We start from the raw sequence: 27,513 nt of genomic DNA on the forward strand, positions 1-27,513 counted from the left end.
CAGCCTGATCTTTCTTCTGGTATAGAAGAAAGATCAGAAAAAATAGAGTATAATAATAATTTAATATAATAAGTAAATATTCAGAGTTATGGTTATATCAGGAAACTTGTTAGGAGTCGACAAATAAAATTCATTCATAAAACAAAAACAATATATTCAACGACAAAATGATATCGGTAGCTGAATGTACACACAAGATAAAAATACACCATCAACTATGAAATGGGGGTATACATATAAAAATAAGCAGTAATATAATTAGAAAATACCTTTACAAAGATATATAATACAATCATGCACAAATAAAGTTTTGGCGTATCTCGAGATATTACAGAAAAAAAATGAATAAAAATTATAACAACCACAAAAGATAACAAAAATTAACCAAATCTAAATTTACAAAAATACAAAAAGGTTACTGAAATGAAAACATAAAAATTTAACCAAACCGCACTTGGTTAAATCGATTAGCTATCTCGCACTATTATTTAATGATAAACTGAGACTTAAATGTTCATAATTATTACTTATTGAAATTTCTTAGTAGCTGATGGAATTTGGTTCGTAACAAAAAAATATAGAATGTTCTTTAAATTGAATGCAAAATTCAGTAGCTACTCTCAACTACAGGTGAAGACATGAATGAACTTTGATTCGCCCAGATGATTGCAGATAATATGATACCATACCATATTACTCGCCCAGATAAGTGGAGATACTAAGATTATGGTAACTTACAGTAATTCCTGACGACTGCTGCATTAATTCACTGAAGTTAATACTATACTTGTATTAAACACTGAATTTAATTAACATTAAATGTACTTTATAACTGTATTTAATCTAATATAGTATAAGATAAAAAAAACTCAAATAAACAAGTGTATACACACTTATAAAGAAAATGCACAGATACGGTAAGGTAGCAGATACGATAATATGAGCGAAGCGTCTCACGAGAAATAACGCTTTTCTTAACGAGTGCCCACTCAGAAGTAACTTGGTTTCTCTCAAAATTTACCAAACTACCCCCAAAAAATAAGAAGGGATATCTCCCACTCAGAAATCATGGGACAGTATCCATTTCTTAGAAGATAAAATTCTAACGACATCGGAAAGTTCGAGATAATTAACGGTAATAGTAATTGGACGTGATAAAATATAAATCTTCTAGATTGGGTCTTTACAGAAAAATTACTATACGAGCCTTCGGAATATTTACAAATCTATCATAAAGGACCCGCCTTCACCGAAAAGCATTAGTTCCTTTCATACTCCGGATTAAGACGGATAGGATTAAAAACCTTTCGGACGCAGGGAAATTCCGTGCATTCAATAAAATTTTGAAGATGGTAAACCGAACATGAGCGTATCATCACGGGGGTAAAAGGAATAAAAATAATTAATATTTTAATTATATAAAAAAATGTTACAAGTTCGTTTGTAATGTGAGTTTAAATTCAGCGTTTTGTAAGCATATTTCATGTTAAATTTCATAAAAAATTTCATGTTATAGGTTTTAAAGATTAGGCTCTAGTTATCGAAACTTCACAGTGGCCGATTAATAAAAGGGATCAATTGTATTGATCTTATGAGAATCATAAACATTAGCAAAAATCGCGCCACGTTTATTTATTTAACGCCTTTATAAAAAATCAGTTTATTTGCGGCAAAGTAAAAGAATTGCGTACGAAAGCTGCACTCGTTACTTTTAAGGCGCATCTTGATTTTTGTCGATAGAACACTCAGATCAAGATGGTTTCTGGTTCGAGTCGAGCTCAAATCGAACACGATAATTTTATCTTTGTAAGCTTCTTGTGTCAACATTCAGACATTTGGTGATCCATTTTGCAGACATTTTTCTCATTTCCAAATCGATGTGAACTAAAGAATGGACGTATTTTAAACCAATTCGATGGTCTGACAAAATCATATTATGAACTGCATCGACATTTACGGGGGTGGACACAGAAACTGGGACTTCCCAGTCGGTCTTTATTTTCAATGGAACATTTACTTTTTTTGAAGCTTGCAATCCAATTGTTTCACGGTCGTATACGAAGGACATTAACCGCCAAGCTGTATTAACCGTTTCTTCTTAAATATTAACAATTAACCTCTTTAAATGCAGGCACTTGATGATGGCTCGATACTAAAATTTTTCAAATATCACAATTTTTTTTTTTCAAATTTATTGCTGTATTTATTGGTTTGAATTTTTGACCTGAAACTTTACACTGAGATTTCTAAAAAGTTGTTTTTCATTAATATGATAGCGGAATATTTTGTTTACCCCCAAAACCAGTCTAGGTTAAGTAGATGCATCTTCATCGCATTTTTATTCTTGCATATCATTTTAGTTCAAATTATTCGTTATAATAATTGATATTAATTATAAATAATAAATAACATTGCTTATGGACTTATTACATCTTCTTTCTTTTTATTCCATTTATATTTATTTTTTTTATTTCATATCAGGTATACCTTTATGAAAATTATGGATGAGGACAATTCAATAAAAGAAGACAAGAAGATAAGAACACACAGCTGCAGTAGTATTCCATATGATAACATTATAGAAAACTTGGCGCCGTTCAGGAAAAGGTTCTGCAATATACAGTTGTTCAGAAAAGATGAGGAAGAAAAGGAGGAAAAAGAAAAAGAAGATGAACCTGGTAAGTTATTTTTTGTTACATAGTACCTACTTCTTGGAGCAATCTTAGACAGAATTCATAATCGAAATTATTTTTTGTTAATTATATTGATTATATAACGATATAAATGTTTCCTGCATATAGCAATTGATCATTTGAGATAAAACATGTGTTTACACTTTATTATTTTGAATCTTTATTTAAACATTATTTGGGTATAGGTCTTGTCAGATCCCTTTCATTCTCTTGTGGAAAGTCGTCAGATGATTTTTCTGTGAATTCTCCAATCGTTGTTGTTCCATTGGGCACTTTGGATACACATTTTCGCACTTGCAACTTCAAGACAGTATGGTCGTTATTCTGTCAACTCTTCTTTTGTTTCATTTCTGTGACAAACTTTTTTTATATCATTTCTACTTAATCTTTCACTTTCAAATATGTTCTTTCTATTTTATTTTTACTTTAGCTTTTCCAAGTCCTTGTCAAGATCTTCCAACTCTTTCCTCCTGTTTAGGCTAAGGTACTCCTCCTCGTCAGGATTTTTCCCATCTGCCAATCACCCTTCTTCTTTTTCCAAGTTCTTCCCATCCCACGTCCTACAAGTAACAACAGTATTGAGCTCTGGAGGAAATATATCCGTGTAATCGAGCCCTAGGTGATCTGGTATGCTAGAGTGCGCTAAAGTATTCCAAAAAGTTTCGTACGCATCTAGACGTCACAGCTTTTTGCATGATCTTGATGTTTAGATGGTTCTTCAGAATGAGACCAGTTACAGATTACAACTAGAGCGACACACTACTACGTTTACAGATCTAGTGTGTTTCGCTTTATCTATATCGCGTAGTTTTGTGAAGCCTTCACACTGATATAAGACGTGCAGAGCGGTTTTCTCTTCTTCTCGACAGAACCGACGAAGTATTCTCTTCCATGAAGCCCATAAGACTCAAATGCTTATTGAGCCTACAGTGACCAGTCAACAGTCCCTCTATCACCTTGACAGTGTTTCGATTGTGGGTCAGTTAATCGGCTGTGAATTGGGCTGAAGGCTCTTTATTGGTCTTTGTCCTGGTTCACCAAAGGACACCTGGTTCACCAATTGGTCTTGCACTCATTTATCAAAGGCTCCTGTTTTGTGTATGTTCGCAACCCCAAAGCAAGGATCCGCACAAATTAATCGCGCACAAGCGCCTTCTCGGTTCCAGCTTATCAGCCTTCTCATTGCCTACGTAGCTTTAGTGCCCTGGAAGCCAGGCTAGTGTCAGTCTATTCTGATTTCCATCCTGGGAGAGAGTACCTAAGCAGGCCCACACAAGTTTTGAACCGAGCTGCATAGAACTGCTTGACTATCGGAGTAGATCACGATTGAGTCATTCTCCACTTGCCGAAATATTAGTTCCATAGCACACCTTTGTATAGTGGTAACTTCTGCCTGAAATACGGTGGATGCAATCCTTATAGTGTCCTTTTTCTGGTCAAGCTGACACAACAACTGCTGTTTTTTGTGGGTTAACGCTTAGCCCTTCAGCTTTACACCAGTTATCCACCAGTTTCGGAGCGGTTTACGTTCGTTCTGAGACTGTCTTGGCAAAACGTCCTTTGACTAGTAGGGCCAGGTCATCCACACAGCCCAGGCAGCAAAACCCATCATTGGACAGTTTTGCTAAGAGAATACCCCTCCTTGTGGCAACCACTTCCTACTTTCGCTCGACAACGGCTTCGCCTAACGAGAACACGATGGTCCTATTTGTTAAGGCTGCCTGACACTCACATATGTAGGAGGGATACCTTTTCTTTTTAGCGCTTCCGTCACGGATTCGAAGGAGACGTCGCTACCGCTATTTCTTTATCCTCAAATAGCAGTCTACTAAGATCATCTATCTTGTAGTGTTTTTGTTAGGAAGGAAGATAGGCTTATTGGTCTGTATGAATATGGCTTTTATTACATTACCCTTTGGAGTTTTGGTTTATAATAACTTACACCTTTTGCCATGCCACTGGTATTATGTCTCCATGCCAAAATAACCTTAAAGCTTTTACTTAGATGTGGTATTATAACATCCTGTCTCTGCGACAGAAGGACTGGATATATTGCATCCATTCCGGAAGACCTATATGGTTAAAATTTGTTTATAGTTCACTGAATTCTCTGAGGCCTCGTAATTTCGGTAGCTAGCTGCCAGTTAGCCGCAGAAAGCCTTCTTGAAATAACCGGCTTTGCCAAAGAGTTAATGTTTGTAGATGAGCTGGAAAAATGCGCCTTGGTGGGCATAAATAAGCTTTCTTCGATCGTTTATGTAAAGTCCTGTGGTTCTGTGGAGAAGGAAGTAAACTTCCTTCTCCACAGAACCTTCTCCACAAGTCCCTTTTGGCTTTACCGTTTTCTTTATTGTACTGCGTCAGTAATGAGGCCAGTAGTAAAGATGAATTATTGGAATCGGCTGCTTACTTTTCCTTATACATTGTCGCCTTGGCGATCTTCTCGTTATATTGAACACGCAGATTATTGTTTTTATTTATCGCCACATCAAAATGTGTTGTTTGTCTAATTAGTTTATTAGCTAGTATGAGATTTGTCTAGTATGTCTATTATGTTGGTCTGTGAGCACAGTGCAATCTAAGTATGTCTTGTAATGTATTGTCAAGCTTACTACCAGTGGCATAAATAATAAGGGAGGTGATTAGTTTAGAGAAGTTAAAGTTTTTTAGTTATTTGTTGATGTAGTATCTTTCCTACTAAGTCATGTCGTTCCTTATATTCAATTGCAACAAATGCTTGGTAGTTTCCGGTAAGATGTTTTTTGAGCTTTTGCCATTTTAACTAGTATTATTTTATTGCCATTTTAACTAGTATTATTTTATTATTTATGTTACTGTTGTATTTCTGTTCTCCATTTCACTTTGTAGATGAGATCACCATATTTTTATATCCAAAAAATATCATTTGTGTATCTTGGTTAACTTGTATTTCCCTTTGTTTGATATTTACCTACCTGTCGCTCTATTTTAGATGTTCGAAAGAAAGGGAAGTTCAAACGTAGGTGGTGGTCAAAAGATCGACTACTTAATAAAACTAAATTTTCAGGTATTAATGTTTATCTTAATTAATTTTTTTTGCCAATTTAAGCATGGTCTTTAGTTAGAGATGTATTATCGTTTTACAGAAATTTTTGTACTACAACTTGTATTTATACTGTTCATAAAAACGCTTTAAACAAAATTGTGCTGTTTATTTATTTTTATACTTATTTTCGGCTTCAATTTTGCTACGGTTTCCAGTGTTCAGCTTCAAAATATATTCATTTCTTGCCTAAAATTTATTTTCTTGCTGAGTTTAAATAGCTTATTGAGCAGTGATGTTAGCTCTAGCGATTGGCGAATTTACTTACGGATAGTAGGGAAATAAATGATTAATTTGCAGGGAGTAGTGAAAAGGTCTAGGTCTTGTCCATAGATGGCTTTGCTACAAATGATATTACTGTTTAGTTATGTTGGCACGCTTGGTTGCAAAAGTTTTTATCAAATGTTACTTAATTTACTCATATAATCAGTTTGTTTTATATATTGTTTAAAGTGAAGGTTTTGTTTATTTTTGACAAAATTAAATTTAAATACCGTTCCGTTAAATCATTCCAAATTCCCGTTCATCCAAATTTGGTAAACATGGTTAAGAAGCTGGACTTTCCTTATCAATAGTAAAAAAGAACAATGGAGTTTAAATAATGATAAAAAACAGAACTACATAACTACTGAAGAAGTTTATAGATCTACTACCATATACGAGCCCCTTCCCATATCAGTTGGCCCAACGTTAGATTGATAAGAAAATTAAATTTTAGAGAACAAAAATAAAAGCGAAGCGTAAATTTTAGTAAAGTTTTAATGCATCGAACAACATTTTTGGATTTCCTAATTATAGAAAATATTTTATAACATAATGAAAACTATTGATTAAACAGAATAATAATAAACTTAAAAAACGCATAGAATATGTAATATTAACAAAAAAAAGTGAAAGTTTACCACTGAGTTATATTCGCTATATTTTTAATGACATCCACAATTCTTCGAGGCATAGTTTTTACCAAGTTCTGACAAAATTCTAATGTAAACGAATCCCATATTTCTTGCAATTTTTTCTTCAATTCGTTGATGGACCTGGCAGGATGTTTTCTCAAAGCTTTTCTCATTTCGCGCCACAAAGTCTCTATCGGGAACAAGTCGGGACTGTTAGAAACCCTGTTCTGCATTCCAGAAATTGTATGCCATGGTCTTCAATCCATTTTAAACTCTTTTTTGAGGTATGACAACCTGCGCCGTCCTGTTGGAAGACAAAATCTTCCGCTGATGTTAAACGGTGTTCCAAATGTAACTTTCACACACCTTTAGACGACATGCTGCCCCAGATCATGACAAATGCAGGAAATTTGACTTTTCTCTTCAGACAGTCGGCTCATTTTTCTTTTGTTGTAATATTAAAAGTGACTTTTCCTTAGCCTAAAATAAAATGAAATTTATTAAAAACAATTCTTACTAATTTTTTAAACTATAAAACTTACTTTGTAAGTACCAAATCCTAATTTGTGGGCCTCTCGGTAACATGTTGATCTAGAAACGTGTATTTCAGTAACGTCACTCCATAAAACGCTTAACTCCATATAATTTGCTCGTTTATTTTTCACGATAATGCGTCTTAATGCCCTTCAATCTGCTTCGGTTATTTTACTTTTTCGTACATTTCTAGGTTTTGTGACGACCGAACCTGTAGTTTTATATCTTTTGACTATATTACTTACACTATAGCGTGACAATTGCAACATATTTGCGATTTCCGAATTGGATTTTCCAGAATTAAAAAATCTAATAATGATTGAACAAATTTTCTCATCGATAACTTTACCTCGACCCATTGTACAATCCACAAACGGCAAAAAGCTTTATAATACTACAAAATAGATTTGACATTAACTGACAATATTATTGTTTTGATGTCATTTTTCCATAGCTACCTCTGGATTTAACTTAATTATGAAAAAATCAACGAATGTTGACATAAGTGAATGCATAGCATCGAGCAAAAGGACAAAAGGGGGAATCTAATCGTTATGAAAAGGAGACCAAAAAAGTTGCCTCTGATGGCGGACATATCCGGAAATGCGAATGCGCCAAATTTAAATTTCATGACACTTCACAATAATCATACAGTGGTGTAGGGGTTCTAATTTATCTATTTATTTATTTTATATTACATAATATTTTATATATTATAATATTTTATATTTTATAGTTTATCTATTTATTTATTTTATATTAATATATCTATTTATTTAGGGGGTCTAGTTTTTTAAATTTTCTAGTTTAACTTTCACACTTAAGATACAGTTAATAAAAGAAATTTTCGTTTAAAGTTAATGAAAGTTAATAAAAGAAACAAGCAAATAATTTTTTTTCTTAAATTTTAATAATTAATTTCAACAAATACTTACCGATGAAAATATGTTTTCTCCTTTCTTGTTTTGCGGGAAAGGCCACAAGCAATACAGCTTACCATGGTTGATAAGTATATTTTATATTCTAAAAACTATATATATTTTAAAGATATTACAAACACTTAAAAGAGTTCCAAACACTTAAAATACTTTTTTTAACACTAGAACACAATAAAGTTTTAATTAAATAATAACGATAATAGTCTAAATTTCACGATTTTTGAGATTTATTATCTCGGGAGGTATTTCTCTTTTATTTTGCCGTAGAGTACCAAGTATAGTTAAATTGTAAGATAATTGTACTAACAATTATCCATGGTTATGTTACGGTTACTTCCGCACACGCCCTGAGTTAATTGTTTGACATCATATTCTCTTAGAGGCAGTCCATTGGTTTTAGTTCCCTTTCCTAAATACAATTCTGCATCGAATATATATTTGGTACCTACGTCACACAGCATTACTATTTTCACTCAGTATTTGGCTGGCTTGTTTGGGATATACATCCGGAAAGACGCCTTTCTCTAAAAACCAGGAGCTGCTCATCGATTATTAGGTATGATCCGGGCTTATAGGATGTTTTGCAGTTCTGTATTAGATCATGCCATATTTCAGGAATGGCTGCTAATAGGTCTGTTTCTTTTCTAGACATTTTATCATCAAAACGTAAACATTCTATAAGAAATTCAAATCTTTCCCGGCCCATAGTTGCATTTGTATATCCTACAATTTTTGCCAGAGACTTTGGACTCATAAAACAATGAAAAGCATCTAAGGGAGTTTGTACTTCCTTGGTTTTATCAAAGGAGCCTACGAAGTTACGTTTTGGAGTTTTAGTAGCGGCCTTTGGTTGAGAGGACCACCTGTGTCCATTTTTTTACTTTTTAGACTCGACGGCAACCGAGTTTGCTTCTCTTTAGCTGCAATTTCTGGAGATTCTTCTTCGTTTGATGGAGTTTGCTGAGCAGGACATTTCTTTTCCTTGTCGATTTTAGAGCCATTACTTTCTTTTCTTGAAAACACTGAAGTAAACTGTTCTTCCAATTCATTACCTTTTTAGAACTTCTTGTTCTTTTCTTACTACTGGATGGCAAGTCATAGTCGGAATCTGAGTAATTGTCGCTTGATGGTTCAAATGGACTGAATGCTTCTAAAAAGGCATCTTCTGTTTCAGATCCACTTTCTGATTTATCAGAATTTTTTATCCGATTCATCTGGTCAAAGTTCTTCCAGGCGCAACTCAGCTTCCAACTCCCGCCGCGTGAGTGGTCTATGCATGTCTCTATTTTTCGTATTTATATTTTACACTAAAAAACTGATAATATCGTTGTTTCTGCAATTATAACGGTATTACTTACCTTCGTAATATTTACGAAGCTGTGCACATTTGCAGGCATTTCACTAATAATGTAGGCGTAACTGTACTTGTAAAACGTTTCGATATACACTAATGTAAGAATAGATGAGCGGGCGAGAGATACTGGTGTACATCTTCCACAATATCCTACAACAACGAAATTGGCCTCGTTAAAATTACGATGGTTAGTATTCTAGGGTTGATATAATGGGTATGGGACGATTGCGCTGATTTTACCTGAGGTTCGTTCAGCTGAGGGCACGATTGCGCCGAACTAACTCAGATGGTCACTAATCCCTGGGTATATCTCTAATCCCCACTATTATGTCTGTATAAATGCATTATTATACGAAATAGGTTAGGTATATAATTAAAAATGGAACTAAAATATAAGAATTTATTCCAAGAATATACACTTCTGACTCCAACAAAGAAATAATGAAAACATAAGTGTAAAATATATTTCACTATTGTTTGAAATATGTACACCTAATTAATTAGATTAAAGCAGTAAGTACCTCATCATTAACGTGCTGTAAGGATTAAATCTGTTGCCGGCGTAATCGTGCCCATAGCTTAAAGGATCCTTTATCGAGAAGGGATCATAGCAGGTACCATAGGCGCAATTGTCCCCTGTTTAATATAATATACTCTTCCCACTCATCCCACCAAAAATGTACAACTGAAAAAATATAACAATCAATTATTATCTTTCATAATGAAAAGAAATATAACATTTATAATGTTGGTTTTCTATCTCATTTCTTGTATTTGCGGAACTATACTTTACTAATACTTTTTGCTGGGGTTTATCTTCAAATTTTCTCTGAACTCGACAAATCTCCTCGACCTTGACGATATAAATATAACAAATTTTCGCAGTGTAGTGGCGTGCGCCTTTTTTATATCAAATTGCAAGGCAGTAACCTTGTTCGTTTTATCAAAATAGTAATAAATTTCACTTTTAATTTTATCCTTCTATAATGCATTAATTGATATCGATACGTATCGAATTCTAGCGAAACGATATCCAGTTTATAAACACGCAATAAACACTTTGCAGAATTGTATCGACTGAGGACAAAAAGCAAATTGTTTTATAGAATATAAAATTAATATAGTGTGTCAAGTGTCAGTCACACTCGTCCACTGCAGGTGAGTGAAGACGAGTACCAGAGGATAGGAGGAATATTCGACTCTCCAAATTGAGATTTCATTCGCATCGGTTGCTGGTGTTTATTCAAAGCCTACAGTTTATTTGTTATGTGTCGTAATAATTATATAATAGCTATATGTACGCAATAAAAATCAATTATAGGTTATTCGAAGTGGTCTATATTTGGATGAGAGTGTTAAGCTTGTTGGTACCTTATCGCTGGTGCTACCTCTGCAAGACAAAATAATATAGATCTTTCTACCACCCAGTGGCGCACCCAGGGGGGTTTTGGAGGTTAAAAACCCCCTCAGGACCCTATTCCGACACTGTTACTCACACACTTTAAGGACTCAAAAATGTTTTTTATGATGCTACCTCCATTTTTCCAAAAATTTCGGTGACCAACCAAACCCCCCCCTCTAGGTGCGCTACTACTACCACCTCAGCATCTTTTGTTTCGTATCGCTGCGCGCTGCAATGAAAATAAATGCTTTGAAAATTTCTCTGTTTCTAGTAAAGATTTAATCCTAAATTTAAGTGCCTAAATGAGTCAAGAGTTATAGATATTTTGGCACAATCTATATATCGAATGGGATCCTTGAATTGAGAACTGAAATTAAACAAAAAATGATAGGAGCAAAAACGGCATTCGTTAGAATGAGGTCCAGTTGCGGAAAACAAGACATCATTAAAAGCAAAATGCCGTCTACTGAAATACTACATTGTCCCAGTTCTGCTCTACGGAATGGAGTCATGGACATCAACTGTGGCAACTATAAATCGGCTCGAGGCTTTGGCGTTATAGGTATATCTTATGTATGTCCTGACTTGACCGAGTTACCAATGCGGAAGTTCTGCTCAGCATGGGGAAAGAATATGAAATTCTGATGACGATCAAATACAAAGTTAGAATATCGAGGACGCATAATGAGAAATCAAAAGGTTTTGTCCAATGGAAGGTAAATTACAAAAGTGGACCAGAAAGAAGATGTATTTTTTGGCTATAAAATTTACGGAAATGTCAAAATCGAAACGTTGTCGCCAAACAAAGTAAATTGTTGGCTATTATGATCGTCACAGGCACCATATGAAGAAGACCTGACGAAACCGAACACTACGGTAATGGTTTATTGTTATAATACCCTTGTTTGAAAAAAAACGTTTACTTCCCAAGACACGAAAATGAATTTATAATTTTAATAATTGTCAAAAATTAGTTGATACGAAAAACAAATACTCAGTTATACGAGGATAGATTGATATTAAACTAGCCTTTGATAGATGGCGCTACTTGATACCGAATTGGTTTCGGTGTTAACATTTGCCATTCATGACATGACGTCTGTCAAAATTTTAAGTTTTAAAAACAATTAGTTTGGTTTTTGCAGCTGTCAAAAGCAAGCAAATTTTGTGTTTTCGGAGAAATGGAAAAAGTCGAGTATCGTTCGGTGATTAAGTTCCTCCACAAAAAGGGTAAAACGAATGTGCAAATCAAAGCCGACCTGGACGAAGTTTATGGTGAGGCTGCACCTTCGTTAGCAACAGTAAAATTTTGGAAAATGAATTTGTTCGTGGTCGTAGAGTGTTTTTGATGATGAGCGTCTCGGGAGGCCAAATGAAGTCACCACGCCGGAAATGATCAACAAAGTCCATGACATGATTATGGCAGATCGTCGAATTAAGCTCCGCGAGTTAATAGACGTCCTAAACATTTCCTACGAACGCGTACACAACATCATTCACCATCATTTGGACATGAAAAAGCTATCCACGCGATGGGTGCCGCGTTTGCTGACAGTTGATCAAATGCAAAAACGTGTGACCACTTCGGAGACGCTTTTGCCGATGATACGGCGCGATCCGAAGGATTTTTTTCGCCGATTTATCACCGTTGATGAAACCTGGGTGCATTATTACACACCGGAAACCAAAGAACGAAACAGTGGCGCAAACGCGGCGAAGGATCGCCATCACTTTAGTGATGGCGACTGTTTTCTGGGATGCGAAGGGCATCATCCACATCGACTACTTGGAAAAAGGAAAAACAATCAATGGTGAGTACTACGCAGCATTATTGGATCGATTCGATGCCGAATTGTGTCGAAAACGCCCCGGTTTGGAACGCAAAAAAGTGCTCGTTCACCAAGAAAATGCATCGGCTCACCGATCGGCAGTCGAATTGGCAAAATTACACGAATTGGGCTATGAATTGGTTGAACACCCACCGTATTCCTCAGGTCTTGCCGCCAGCGATTTTTTTCCGTTTCCAAACCTAAAAAAATGGCTCAGAGGACGCCGTTTCGCAACAAATGATGAAGTCGTCGCTGAAACTTCGGCCTATTTTGAAGAGCTCGAGCAAAAGTACTATTCGGATCGGATAAAAAAATTGCAACATCGTCTTACTAAGTGTATCGAGCTAAAAGGGGACTATGTTGAGAAATAAATCGGTATAATTCCAAAAAACTTGTTTTTTCTATCAAAGGTTAGTTTTATATCAATCCACCCTCTAGAACTGTCACAATTGGAAATTTGCGGTATAAATATCAGTCCTTCGTTATATTGTTAACTTTGTTTGATTTACTCTATTGTGAAGGAACGAGCAGTTTAATTTTGTGAATGATGTGTAAAGAAAAAAATCTTAATTTAACCAGCTAATAATTATTGCATATGCAAACTCCTTGTTCACAGACAAGTAATATTTATGCCTTATGTACCTATTATTTTTGGAATCATATATGTGGTAGTGTAAATACAGATCCAGACGTAACTGATATTGAATGAGTATTTATTATATTTTGGCTCTTGGACCTGAATAACCCTTTCATATAATATTTCAAATCATTTTCTGCAAGATCGCTTCGGTCTGTTGCATGTTTAATACTTTCTATCCATCCTCTTATCCTCTTTTTCTTCTTTCAAAAGAGACCCACTTTTGAAATTTTCTTTTTATTTTGTTTCCCGGCATCGGTTTTATACGACTTTATCATTTTAACACCCTCAGCGCCAGTGTATCCTTTTAGATACACACTGTCCTTAACGCTGTGTACCGAAAAAGATACGCATGGCTTGTTGTGTTCGATCTGTTGTGTCTCCTAAAAGAACACACTTTCTTAAGCTTTTATGCGTAGAGAATAATGTTATGGCCTGGGCCAATTTTACAAGCATTGACGTTATAACGTGTTCACGAAATTCCGTTATAGCGAGCTTCTTACGGATAGTGTTCTCGTTATACAGGAAATGAGCATTGACCAAACTGGTACCTGGGACCAAACATATACTATTATAATAACTGTCAGTATATAATGTTCTACCATCGCTCAAGAGATCTTTGGCTAAAACCATAACTGTTTTTTTTTACACTTCGGATTCAGTGTTTTTCGATTTGCCGCAATAAACCAGAAGTTTCCATGTATAACCTTTTTCAGCACAAAGTTTAAATATTTTTATGCCATACTTTGCGGCCTTGTTTGGGATATACTGCCAGAAGAGCAACCTGCATCTCCAAGCAATTAGAGACTCCTCAACACAAATTTTCTCTCCCGGGGTAAAAACCTTCTGATAGTTTCTGATAAACATATCGATAATTTCGCGAACTTTATACAATTTATCTTCTTTGTTTGAAGTTTCGTTATCAGCAAAGTGTAGAAATTTGAGAATAATTTGAACCAGATCTTGACCAGCTCCTGGTTCTATTATCAAAAGAGGCCACTTCTTCTCCTATTAATGACATTCGCTAGTCAATCAATTCATGTTATCTCATCCATTAAAGCAGTATGTTGTGGTCTGATTCTTTCTTTCGTTTGCTACTAACTGCCAACATCTTACATTTAATGACCGCGAAAAGTGCAAGAAACATGGTAGTATATTTATTAGTAAAAATTTTGTCTAAAATAAATATATAATAGATATCTTTCACGGATATGGATTACGAATAATAAAACATGATTCCATCTAAAAATTTTACAATCCTTGTGCAAGTTCGACGCTGTAAATCTAAATCTCTGCTATCTTTATACAAAATTCGATAAACTCGTGTATTCTGATATCGAGCACGGGATCTGCGTAGCGAAAATAGGGAACCACAATTATTACTTTCGACATTTCCAAATGATAATTTCATTACTACAAAATTGATTTAAATGATTAAACAGTTGTTGATTTTATAGTTCAACCTGCTGCGATCAAAACATAATTTTAATACGAGCAATTTGGTGTATTGTGTCGTAAATACATAATTGCATCTTGTTGTACTTACACAGTAACTATGAATGGTGGTGTTGCGAACTGTTTTGTGACACGCTTGTTATCGAGATGATGCAAATTAAAGTCGATATTAGAGGTGTAAAGAATTACATAAGTTTAAGACGTATTTGTGTATTGTTTGTACCATGTCTGGTAATATAATCAATGGGTATGGATCGTTGCAGGATGTAAACCATTCATAGCGTGTTTATGCAGATATGCGTAAGTCTATTTTTGTTTTATTTATTTTTTGCGTGCTACTTATGTCTAGACCTTGTTTACTGTGTTAAACATCAAAAATTATACAAAATTAACGGGAAGTATTTGTATAAAAACTGGTTTTTAAATAAATAAGTCATTTAAAAATAACTTCTAAAATAGTGGAAATTAATATTTTCTACAACTTTTACAACGTAATTCGACGAAGTGTTAATGAGTCGCAGTAAACGTACAATGCTCAAAACATTTGTTTTTGTAGTGTTGGGCATCATGTTTTACGAAAGAAAAAAGAAAAAACCATAAATAAATCGTGTTTTTTTAAAGGGACTTCTTAAATCGCAGTAACTGCAAGAACTATTTATTTGCTGCTTTTTATATCATTAACATCCTTTCATTTCGATGTTATCTGATAAAAAAATCAAGGTTAATTTTGATTTCATTAACATACGCAATTTAAAAAAATATAAACTATGATTTTAGAAAATTAAATAACCCATTAGGCACTAACACTACAAAAATAGTTGGTTGTAGTGAGTCGGGCCTTAGATTTTTGTAGAATTCTCTCCGGAAGGTGGTTTATTACTAAGAATTTGAATATGCACCAGCTGAAAAAGTTGTGGAAAATTCAGGAATAATTTCAGAACAAAAATCGGCTGTAGAACACTATATTTTAACCCTTTATCCTGAATAGCTCGGAAAGAATATCTACGACAAAAAATGATCGAAGTAAAATTGTTCGCAATAATAAATTTCCTGTTTACTACCTACGGAATTAGTTATTTTTTTTTTTCGTCGCATAGAAATGAAAATATAGAAGAGAAATCAGGAAAGTCCTCAAAATTTTTGAAAATTTGAAGGTACAAATAAAGTGAAACCTTGATTTTTCTGTTTTTGCATGATAATTGTGCAATCCAGTTCTTATAAATTTTGTATTTAATATTTTTTTAAAAAATTTTAGCTTAAAAATTTGAAAATTCTATTTGATTTATATAAATTTTTATGCAGATATGTAATTGTGTTAAATATTTTATTGAAAACATAAATTAACTAAGGAAAAATATGACTTTTATAGCAGATATAACAGCTTGTTTGCTTTTCTGTAAATAATTAAATTTGCGATTTATATAACAAAAATTTTCCACGCAGGAATATTTTTAAAATTTTCCATATAAAGGTGGATTGTACAATGATTGTGCACAAAAAATTATCGCATTTTTCTTTGCGTATTTCTACCAAATTTTCAGAAACATCAAAGTTTTCCGATTTCTAATAAGCAAATTTTCAAAACGCATATTTTTACAACACTTTACCCACTCGAAATGTTTTTTATTATTTTGTTCAAGCAATTTTAATAGAAAATTGAATCGCGAACAATTGTACTTCTATCCAATTTTGTTAAAATATACTTTCTGAGATGTTCAGCATAAAAAGATGAAAAATAGTGGTCTATTTTTCGTTCTAAAATTTGAACTTTTTTATTATAGTTTTAGTTAGAATTTGTAAATGGACGTTTTAAAATTTTAAGTTAATATTATTGATGACAATATTAGAATCACACATTTTACACTTAGAGGGACAACACCTCACCGGTTTCATACTACAAGTCAATATTCATCACTACAAGTCACAATTTTCGTTTTCTGGCAAGGAAAAAAAATTTCGTATTAGTCAAGAAGATATTTCCAAATAGAAATCTTTGGCATTCAGGTGGAATGTATACCTCTATATTCCGCAAGTCCTGTACTTTTACTCTCTTGGTAGAGGATTTACCAGTTGGATACTTAGACGATGATAATCTGCTGATATCCTGATTGTTAATGCCAAAAACAATGTATGGTGGACTAATCTATTGATTGTAGAATAACAGTTTATGTAGACCTTCCTAAACTGTTTACAAACAAAATAGTGAAAGTACCGTTGGAAAAATATACTCTTTCCTTTCTAAGTTTCTCTTTTGTCTATTTGCAAAAGGTAGCTGTTGTTTTTTGTATTAACGACGTCAGGTCTTGAAGTTCATTATATCTTCTGCTATCATTTCTTTTACTTTCAATTATGTTAATGCAGTACTTTGAATAATTTGGTCGATAACCTCGTCAACTGTAAACATCCTGTCATATGTTCTGATGAGACGCTTGGACGTGATGCCAATATCCCGACATAGTAAAAGGCTATCGCCTCTGATTGAAAAGAAGTACCGAATGTTTTTAACTCGACCGACAGCTATCTATGAGTTATCAAAGGTAGCGGTGAAGACAATTTTAGACTTTGTTTTTCTTTCATTATATCTTTTAATGACTTTAATATAAAAAACTGACGTCGTTAGGTGACTTTCCGCTGGATTTCCTTGTCATTACTAATAAGCTCTCCGTTGTCTGTTTGAAGGAAGTTTCCTGGTCTTTCTTGGTACCCGGCCTTGATACCTGAAACTCCTTTAAAGTATTCTCTTACATTGTTATTCTTCCGATTTTCTTCTATATCTCTGATTATTTGTTTCTGGTACTCCTTCTTTTTCCTTCATTTTTTCTTTTTCGTAAAATTTATTGCTCAGTAGCCAAATACGCCCTCCGAGTACATTTTCTTTTTTTTCCCAATTTTGGAATACTAAATAAATTGTTATTTCTTTATTCTTCTTTGGAACGTTTTAGAAGTGGTTACTGCCACTCCAACTTGCTTTTATCATCATTATGTAGCCGTTACTGTCCACTGAACATATGCCGCAAGATCCCCATGTCTATCGATTATGAGCTCTCATTATCCAATTCCCAGCAATTCTTTTTACGTCGTCTCTTCAACGCGTCAGTAATCGACTTCTGCTACGTTTGTCTGCTCATGGTCGTCATTTTAATATTCTTCCAATTCATATGTCGTTTGATATTCTTTCCGCATGAACTGCCCATCTCCATTTCATTGTAGTTACATGTTTCACTATGTCTTTGACCTTCGTTCTTTGGGATATACGTAAACTCATCACCAATTAGCATAAATGCACTCATCACCGCAATAAAACCAGGAAATACACCCGGAGAGATTTGCAAACTGATCAGTGGCCTACCTGCACCAAGTGGCATGTAAAGACCATAAAACACTTGCAAACCGCTGAGGTTTGATAATTTCAAAGAATAATCTAAATCCGGATGTATTAAATGCAAATGCAATACATTGGCTGGTATTTGGGAACTACACGAATTTCTGTTGATCGCTACCTTAAACAGAGTTCTTTGTCTGATGGTATTATTGGGCGTTCTGTCTCTTTTAGTGATTCTTTTCATGGCTATCTCATGCGTTTGTTTGTTCTTTCCAATTTGTATTTCGTGCCCAAGGTATTTGTACACATGTGTTTCCCTTATGTCGATGTCGCTTATTCTGATATTTTGTGCGAGCACTATATTTGTCATTCTTTGGGTATTGTTTTGTATTTGGAAGGCCAACTTCCAATGAGGCATGTAATAATTCGTCAAGCTTCTGTTTTGCATCAGCGATCTTGTCTGTGATACGCGTGATGTCATCTACGAATCTAAGGTATTTTGCCGTCGATATTGATACATTTGTTCTCCCTATGTTTTTCGACTTGCTTTATAGGTCGATATTTTGCACTTGACTTAAAGGAATACGGGTAAATTCAATTTATTTGTTATACTTCACGATATCTTCAACCGCAATAGTAATGAATATTGATGTTAACGTTTTCGATTGAAAATCTATAATTTTTATAACAGCAGCTCCCTTACAACACAAACATCGCTATGGATGACACGAGTAAAACTACCTGGCTCTGGCTGCCCTGTTTGTTAACGAAGGGGCTGTTTTGAGGGTAGCTTATGTGACAGTGTAACATTCTGTCAGGTAGTTACAATACAATAGTTTTGTCTATTTTGTGCCGACGCGACTTCCATTACAAAGATGCAAATAAGTTTGCAGTATAATACTTTTTATTAAATGTAGAATTCTTTGTAGATACATGTTTACTCACTTCTTTAGCTAATTCAGACCCTAGGTCCGTTACAAGGGTCCTACGTTTGATATATCGTTTTCCATACAGTTATATAATGTGCTCAAATGATTTCATATTATGCAATATATATTTATTCCTAAAAATGACCGACAACGTCATTTTTTTTGTAAATTTTTAAACTTCAGTGCCAAAAAATTGCTGTCATCATGGCTGATTATCCACGTGCAAATACGCGTGAGTACGAACGTATTTTTTATAAGCTGACGTATCATTTTTTTCTAATGTTGAATTGTTTAGCTAATTTATTATCTGGAAAATCGAATTACATAATATGCTTGACATTTTCATCAAAATATAATCTAGTACAAATAGTTTTCTCAATAGGTCTATTGCAGTAACGATCAGGTTTTGATAATACTGAGAATCGTTGTAAATCGAAACTTTTACTTGATGTGCTTGACAATGATACGGATGTATTATAACAAAGTTTCAAACATTACTTTTCTATTGAGTTAGTTTTGAGTGTTGAGTAATTCGGATCACAGGAGCAGCCGCAGAAAACAAAAAAAGTGTAATAGATTTGGAATTATGCTCGATTTGCAAATGAACCATAAGTAACACAGTCTTTATGGTAGAAGATTACAACGGTCCTTATACAATACGAATAACTCGTACAGTATTGTTCAACCTGATCATGGATGAAATAATAACAAAAATAAGAACGAAAAAGTTGGATGGGTGACAATATACATGACAATATACACATGGAAGAAAGAAGAAAATCAAAAAACAACAAAATAATGTACAGCAATATTCAGATACAAACTAGAACCGAAATACGAAAGGCCAAAGAAAATTGGTTAAAATCACAGTGTGAAGAGATGAGTTCTTTCAACAAAAACACGATACGTTTAATATGCATAAGAACGTTAAACAAGCTGGCTCTTCAGAAATCCAACACAGCTAGCCAACAGGTAAATATCAGCACAGATAAAAATCAAGAAATTTGCATATGGACCAAACACAGTGGAACTTGGTTATAGCGTCATTAAAGGGTCCAGTAAGAAAACGACGCTATATCAGAGTGACGTTATAAAAGAGGTAGAAAAAAATGAAATTTTAATGAGGCAAAATTTTATTACAGCGGCATTTAGGATAAAGAAAATAAGAAATAAAACATATCATGTATATGAAACTTACATTTTTTTATAAAAAAGTTCTCTAATGCTGAAAAAAGTCAGTTATTTCCTTCTGCACAACCCTTTTCGAAAAATAAAGTTTTTCTGTAGTGTCCTTAATAATTTGAGCTGCTTCTTTGGTAGTTCTGGGTGCCTCTCTGAACTGGTAAAACTTGGATATGGTCGCATTGCTTCTTATTCTTCTATCTATATTGCTTCTATGATTGGACAATCAACGCCGTCTTCTTCTTGTTCTTTATTATCTTCATCAATATCCATTTCCACATTTTGCACTTGTTCCGCAATTTCTTTATCACTTAAAACTTGAAATGTTTCTACCTGATCGTCTACTGGAATGTAGGAGTCAAGATCAGTTCCAAACTCTCTCTGGTTTACATTAAATTTTTGTATCCACTCTGACAAAGGCATTTCGTTATCCTAGTCAACATCCTGAACATTGGGAGAAACTACAGTCAATTTAGCTTGACGAAAGTACTTACAAATTGTCACTGACGTAACCGCACTCCACGCATTGTCTAAAAACTGAACAGCATCAAGGATGGTAATGTTCACGGGTTCCCCATTGACCACACAAAAAATTATCCTTTTCAAAAGCTGTTTCCAGTAATGGCACTTTAAACCTTCTTATGACTCCTTGGTCCATGGGCTACAAGACACTTGTGCAGTTGGCTGGTAAGAGAACTAGGTTGATATTGGTGAAATTAAGCTTGGGATGGGCTGAACAGTTCTCAACTAAGAGAAGATTTTTTTTGAAGAGAGTTTCTTGTCCCACTTTCTCAATTCTTCTTCAAAAATAGCAGAAGTTATCCACGTTTTTTTGTTTTCTGTGTAGTTTACAGGCAGTGTTTTCATGTTTTTGAAACATCTAGGATGTAAACTTTTCCCAATAACCAAAAGCTTTCTTTTCTCTGTACCTGTCATGTTTGCACAAACAAAAGCCGTGACTCTTTGTTTTGAAAGATTTTCACCGACACATTTTTGATTTTTGAAATTTAAAGTTTTGTCTGACGTTAATTTGTAAATACACCAGTTTCATCCCCATTGAAGATATCTTCATCCTTGTATGGTTGCCTTAGTTGTGGCCATGTGTATTGTAACCAATCACCTGTCACGTTCTCGTCCACACATTTTGCCTCTCCAACAATTTTCCGATCTAGCCAGCCGTTAGAGCTTGTGAAATCTTCACCAAACAGTTTTCCAAACTCTGTAGCTTTCTCCTTTAAAAGTGGCCCGGACACAGGAATATCAGAACTGCGACACTGCTTAAACCATTTGAGTAGAGCTGAATCTACATCACCACGAATGCACTTCTTTATTTTTATAACATTTTCTCCTTATTAAAGGCTTTTAAAATTTTGTCCTTGCTTTTTATGATTAAGCCGACAATCGACTTAACAAGTCCAAATTGCCGACATACATCAGCAATTTTTCGACCACTTTCAAATGCTCTTAAAAGACGCACTTTATCTTTAATAGGCAAAGCCTACTTTTTAGTACTACAACTTGCCATATTAAAAAATAAAAAGTTAATTACTAAATTAAAATCTAAAAACAAAACGAGACGAACACAATTTCACGGTAGCGAAAATTTCTTAAACTGACTGTTCTGAAACAGAAAATTTAACTGTTAGGATGGTACTGATAAATGAGAAATCATATAGAACTGCCAAGGTCACATAACTGTACACAGAAGGGATAATCGGGCTTTCTTACATTCTTGGAAGGAACAATGCCGCAAAGCCGGAAAATTGCACTTTATTCTTCATACAATAAAAAAAACAACTACCTTCTGTAACATTTTATGACACTATAGACTAGGCTTACTTTATTTTTAGCCGATAAAACCGGGTTTTTAATAATGTTATCGACCTATTAAAAATTGACGTTACAACCGAGATGACGTAACTACCGAGGCCGTAATATCCAAGTTCCACTGTTACATACAAGAACTCTGATGATAATACGTCCAAACAACGAACAAACTCCATCCTAAATGTAATGACCACTTAGATTAGATTATGTGAGGTCGTTCAGGCCATGCGGCCTCACCGCACTTCGACCTATAGAGATCTTTTGTGCATTAATGATCACTTACCAATCACATCAGATGAAGTGGAAAAGCAATATCACAACGAAAAGATGGCAAAGCTCCTGTACTTGGCAATGTATATGCTGAACTCATAAAACTATTTAAGGTACTATTACCATCTAGAATGCTAAAAAATGACACATTTTCAACGATTTTTTTTGTATCTTATCTATTATATATGGCAATCAAAGTTGTTTTTATATTATACAACGTTTTATGATTCAAAAAAAAATTTCCTTTTTTTTCCATTGTTCCTGTATTTTAAAGATAGCGCCAACAATTTTTCGTCCAAAAATGCTGCATGGCGGACAGTGAATCTCTGGAACGACAAATCTGAAATATAAAATTCGAGAAGAGTTTTAAAAAGGAGGTGCCCTTACGTGATAGATTCAGAAAAAAATTGAAAATTCTTAAAAATAAACCAAATGGCGGACATTTGAAAAAATCATTCAAAAATTGACTATTTTATTTTTTTCAGTCACAAAAATTGTATTATTGTTTTTCTGGTCAAATTGTGGTAAACTATCAAAGAGAAAACCAAAATAAATAAAATGTATCAAGGTTTATTAAAATCTACAGACTAGATCCGAAGATTAACTGTCCGCCAGTTTTAAAAACGTAAGTCTTTTTCAGAACTTTATCTCCAGATCGGTCAATTTTAATAAACCTTGATGTATTTTGTTTTGGTTTTCTCTATTAAAGTTTATTACAATTTGACCAGAAAAATAATAATACAATTTTTGTGACTAAACAAAAGTCACAATTTTTTCAAATGTCCGCCATTTTGTTTATTTTTAAGAATTTTCAATTTTTCTGGTAAACTATCACGTAAGGGCACTTCTTTTTTAAAACCGTTGTCGAATTTTATATTTCAGATTTGATGTTTCAGAGATTTGGCGCCATTTTGACCGTACTCAACGCCTAACAAAAATATTTAATGGCATATATTTAAGCGGAGTTATACCAAGAACATGCCTAAAGTCAACGTGTATTGCTTTACCAATGAAAATAAAATCCGTATCCTGCAATTTCCGGATCATCAGCTTAATGAATCATATTTTAAAGATATTTCTAAAAATCATATATCAAACTATATATAACTGTGTGGAGAAAAAAATCAGCCGTACACAGTTTGGTTTTTGGAATGCAGTGCAAATCTTTCAAGAAGCAGTTGAGGAGCAGGAGCAGTTTATTTATCAAAAACATCAAATACGCGCACGACACGGTGGGATTCACTGACAGCTGAAGCCCTCCAGAAGTTAATGAATAGGATCACAGAAGTAAGTCAGAGTAAGATTAAGAAAAAAAAAATATGATGGTCTCTAAGAAGGAACTGCAATTTGGACGAATCAGTGTGAACGGTCAGCCAATAGAAAGAGTAAAAACATACACCTACCTTGGTACGAACGTCAATGAAAATTGGGCCAATTCTCTTGAGATCAAATGTAGTATAGAGAAAGCAAGAATTCTTCTTCTTCAGGTGCCATCTCCGCTACGGAGGTTGGCAATCATCATAGCTATTTTAATTTTTGAGGCAGTAGCTCTAAATAGTTGCTGCATCCAAACCATTCCCTCAGGTTCTTAAGCCATGAAATTCGTCTTCTTCCGGTGCTTCTTCTGCCATCTATCTTTCCCTGCATATTATGAGTCGCAGAATGCCATACTTCTCGACCCGCATCACATGTCCGAGATACTGTAGCTTTCTTTCTTTAATTGTAAGTTCAACTTCCTTCTCTTTAGCTATTCTTCTCATTACTTCATTGTTCGTAACTCTATCTACCCAGGAAACCCTCATAATTGTTCTGTAGGTCCACATTTCAAAGGTGTTAAGTCCTCTCATTGTGTCTAGATTTAACGTCCATGATTCCACTCCATAGTATAGTTCACTGTATACGTAACATTTTGTTAGGCGTACTTTAAGAGCTTATGCCACATAGGACCTTTTTCATTTTTATAAAATTAGAACGTGCTTTTTCGATTCTGACTTTGATTTCTGCAGTGTAGTCATTATTTTCTGTTATGAGTGTTCCTAGGTAAGTGTACTTTTGTACTCTTTCGATCTGCTGGCCCTCTACTATCAAGATTTCGTTAGTATTATGGTTGTTTTTACAAATTTTCATAAACTTTGTCTTTTTGATATTGCGCGAGAGTCCGTACTTTCTAGTACACATTGCATATACAAGCATATGCAATATCTATCTTGCAATAGGTATCTTGCTTGTATATGCAATACATTGCATATATAAGCATATTTATCAATAACCATAAAAATCAGGTTACTACGATATTATTCTTTTCTATACTGTTATACGGAGTTATATCGTGGACACTCACAGACGATAGCTGTAATAGAATTAAGGCTTTTGAAATTTGGCTTTATCGTTGAATCCTGAAGATATCCTATATCGACGACGTTACTAATCATGACGTTTTATTAAGAATGTAAAAAGAAAAAGAGCTGTTAACTACAATAAAAACAGCCAAAGTCGAATACCTCGATCACATCATGAGGAACAGCGAAAAATATGGATTGCAGCAACAAATTTTACAGGGAAAAGTAAGAGAAAATCGCGGACCAGGAAGCCGAATAATTTCTTGTCTGAAAACGTATGTTGTTTAACTCAACATTTCAGAAGTGGTATGCCATGGTCTTCAATCCATTTTAAACTTTTTTTTGAGGTATGAGCACCTGCGCTGTCCTGTTGGAAAACAAAATCTTCCGCTGATGTTAAACGGTGTTCCATAATCGGTAAAGAGATTCTTCTAAAATATTCAAATATTTGTCCGTGTTTACAATCCCATCGATAAAATGTAACTTTCTCACCCCTTTAGATGACGTGCTGCCCCACATCATGATAGATGCAGGAAATTTGACTTCTCTGACAGTCGGGATTGAAAACTTCATTTTTTCTGCGAATGACGCGACGCCTACTGTCTCAAACACACACTTCAAATCAGGACTCACCACTCCATTGTACTGAATCCCATTGCTAATGAGTCCAATCTTTATGCTCTGTTGACCATCTTAGTTTATTTTTCTTTTTTTTTTCTTTTGTAATGTTAAAAGGGCTTTTACTTACCAAATCCTAATTTGTGGGCCTCTCGGTGACATGTCGATCTAGAAACGTATCTTCCAATAGCGTTACTTCATAAAACACCTAATTCCATATAATTTGCTCGATTTTTCACTATAATGCGTTTTAATGCCCTTCAATCTGCTTCGGTTATTTTACTTTTTCGTACATTTCTAGGTTTTGTGACGACCGAACCTATATTTTTATAGCCTCTGACTATATTTCTTACAATATATCGTGACAATTGCAACATATTCGCTATTTCCGAATTGGATTTTCCAGAATTAAAAAATCTAATGTTTGAACAAATTTTCTCATCGATAACTTTATCTCGACCCATTGTACAATCCACCAACGGTGGATTTAAAACAACAAAAAGCTTTACAATACTTCAAAATACATTTGACATTAACCGACAATATTACTGTTTTAATGTTATTTTTCCATAGCTACCTCTGGATTTAACGTAATTATGAAAAAATTAACGTGTGTTGACGTAAGTAAATGCATATCCAGGGTTTAGTGAATTTTTTTATTGTTGAAAATTAATAAAAAACCGTAAGGGTAATGTTTTTAATAAATATTATTAAAAATGCCATATTAATTAATAAGAGAACTTATAAACACATGCAGAGTATAATTTGTTTATGGTAATCGACTTAAACTGCAAATTCCATAGGTGGGCCAACTGATATGGTAAGGGGCTCGTAGGTACTGCAAAGTTTTTAACCTCGCTGATTACCAATTTGATGTCAAAGTTCAAAATTTCAAAATGGCGAATCCAATATGGCGGACCAAATTTAGCCTAATGTGGCTTAATATATAACTTTTCGATTAGTCGAAAGGAAATTTTCGTTTTATTTTTACATATTTTTGCTTAGAAATTGTTTATGAACAAACTATTGTTACTATAATATATTTTTTTACAAGCTAAAGTATTGAAAAACAAAGTACATGCAGGAGAAACATTATGCATATTTTATATCTGATGTATCGGGAAAAAGTTGGATGTTTAAAAACGCCCTATCTTTTACGCTAAGCTCGTCCCACGCCTGACTAACGAAAACATGTCGTGTTAGACTTACTCTGCAACTTAAAAATTAAGTGACCGGCTGTTTATATGGCCGAAATTCAATACTAGACAACTTAACACTAGAAAATCGCTTTAAAAAACTTTGTTTCCAAAATTTTCAACATTTCGTCCCACTGTGCAGCAGTATGCAAAATACAGATCGCCAAGATGTTCGCCAACATCCGAAACGGATAGGCATTCCAAGAAGAAGAAGAAGAAGAAGAACGAAAAAAGGATACCAAATGATAAAAAACAACTTAAAATAATCTGATTGCAGACGACAATACAAATCTCACAAAGTGAAGATGATCTACAACGTTTGCTTCACCAATTTAATATAACCGTTAGAAAATTTAACAATTTAACATAATAATTTCACCAAAAAAGACAAAATACATGGTTATAACAACAAATCTACTAAGATGTAAATTGGAGCGACAGGTAATAGAACAAGTGATGGAGTTTAAATATCTAAAGACAAATTCACGAGAGGATTTCAGTACAGTGCTTATTAGAAGCGACGTTGCCGCTTAGGCCGCTAGGCACGTTCATAGTCTGCAGGTGTGATACAGGACCGCGTTGACCCTCCTGTACGATAAAATTAAATCATGCAATCCTATTAGAAGTAAATGTAACATTATTTACAACTTCAAGATTTTGCAAATTACACAAAATTTAATAAAACTATTTTCTTTGAAATCTTTTTTACTAAATTATACAGAGTGTAACAACAGAACGGAGTCTACTAGGATAACTGCTACAAAAAAAATCGTAGCTCCGTAGTGATATATACCAACTTGGATCAATTATTACTATTAACAATTATTACAAAGAAAAGTGTGTATACACCAAAGAATAAAATTACGCTAATAAAAGAATAAAAATTTATGTAGCCTAAATGCTACCTAATGAATAAAGATAAAACTTACAATAACAGTGTCTGGTCTCTACTCCATTTCGGAAAAATCTTCCTCACTGGTACTGCCGGTGTTGGCTGTTATAATCACCGG

The 27,513-nt window shown here is 34.1% G+C and overlaps 1 protein-coding gene across 15 annotated transcripts in view; it reads left to right on the forward strand.

Moving 5' to 3' along the window:
* Positions 1-27,513, forward strand: part of LOC140436621 (uncharacterized) — a 290,450-nt gene that overhangs the window by 103,717 nt on the left and 159,220 nt on the right. For 13 of the 15 annotated variants that reach the window (XM_072525593.1, XM_072525594.1, XM_072525595.1 and 10 more), the window contains one exon: positions 2,482-2,678. In XM_072525593.1, the coding sequence (XP_072381694.1) occupies positions 2,482-2,678 (197 nt within the window). Of the gene's footprint in view, positions 1-2,481; positions 2,679-5,675; positions 5,740-14,887; positions 15,121-27,513 lie in introns of those variants that run through there. The other 2 variants (XM_072525606.1, XM_072525602.1) reach the window with 2 other exon arrangements.

Source organism: Diabrotica undecimpunctata, chromosome 3, assembly GCF_040954645.1.
Source record: "Diabrotica undecimpunctata isolate CICGRU chromosome 3, icDiaUnde3, whole genome shotgun sequence".
Lineage (NCBI taxonomy): Eukaryota > Metazoa > Arthropoda > Insecta > Coleoptera > Chrysomelidae > Diabrotica > Diabrotica undecimpunctata.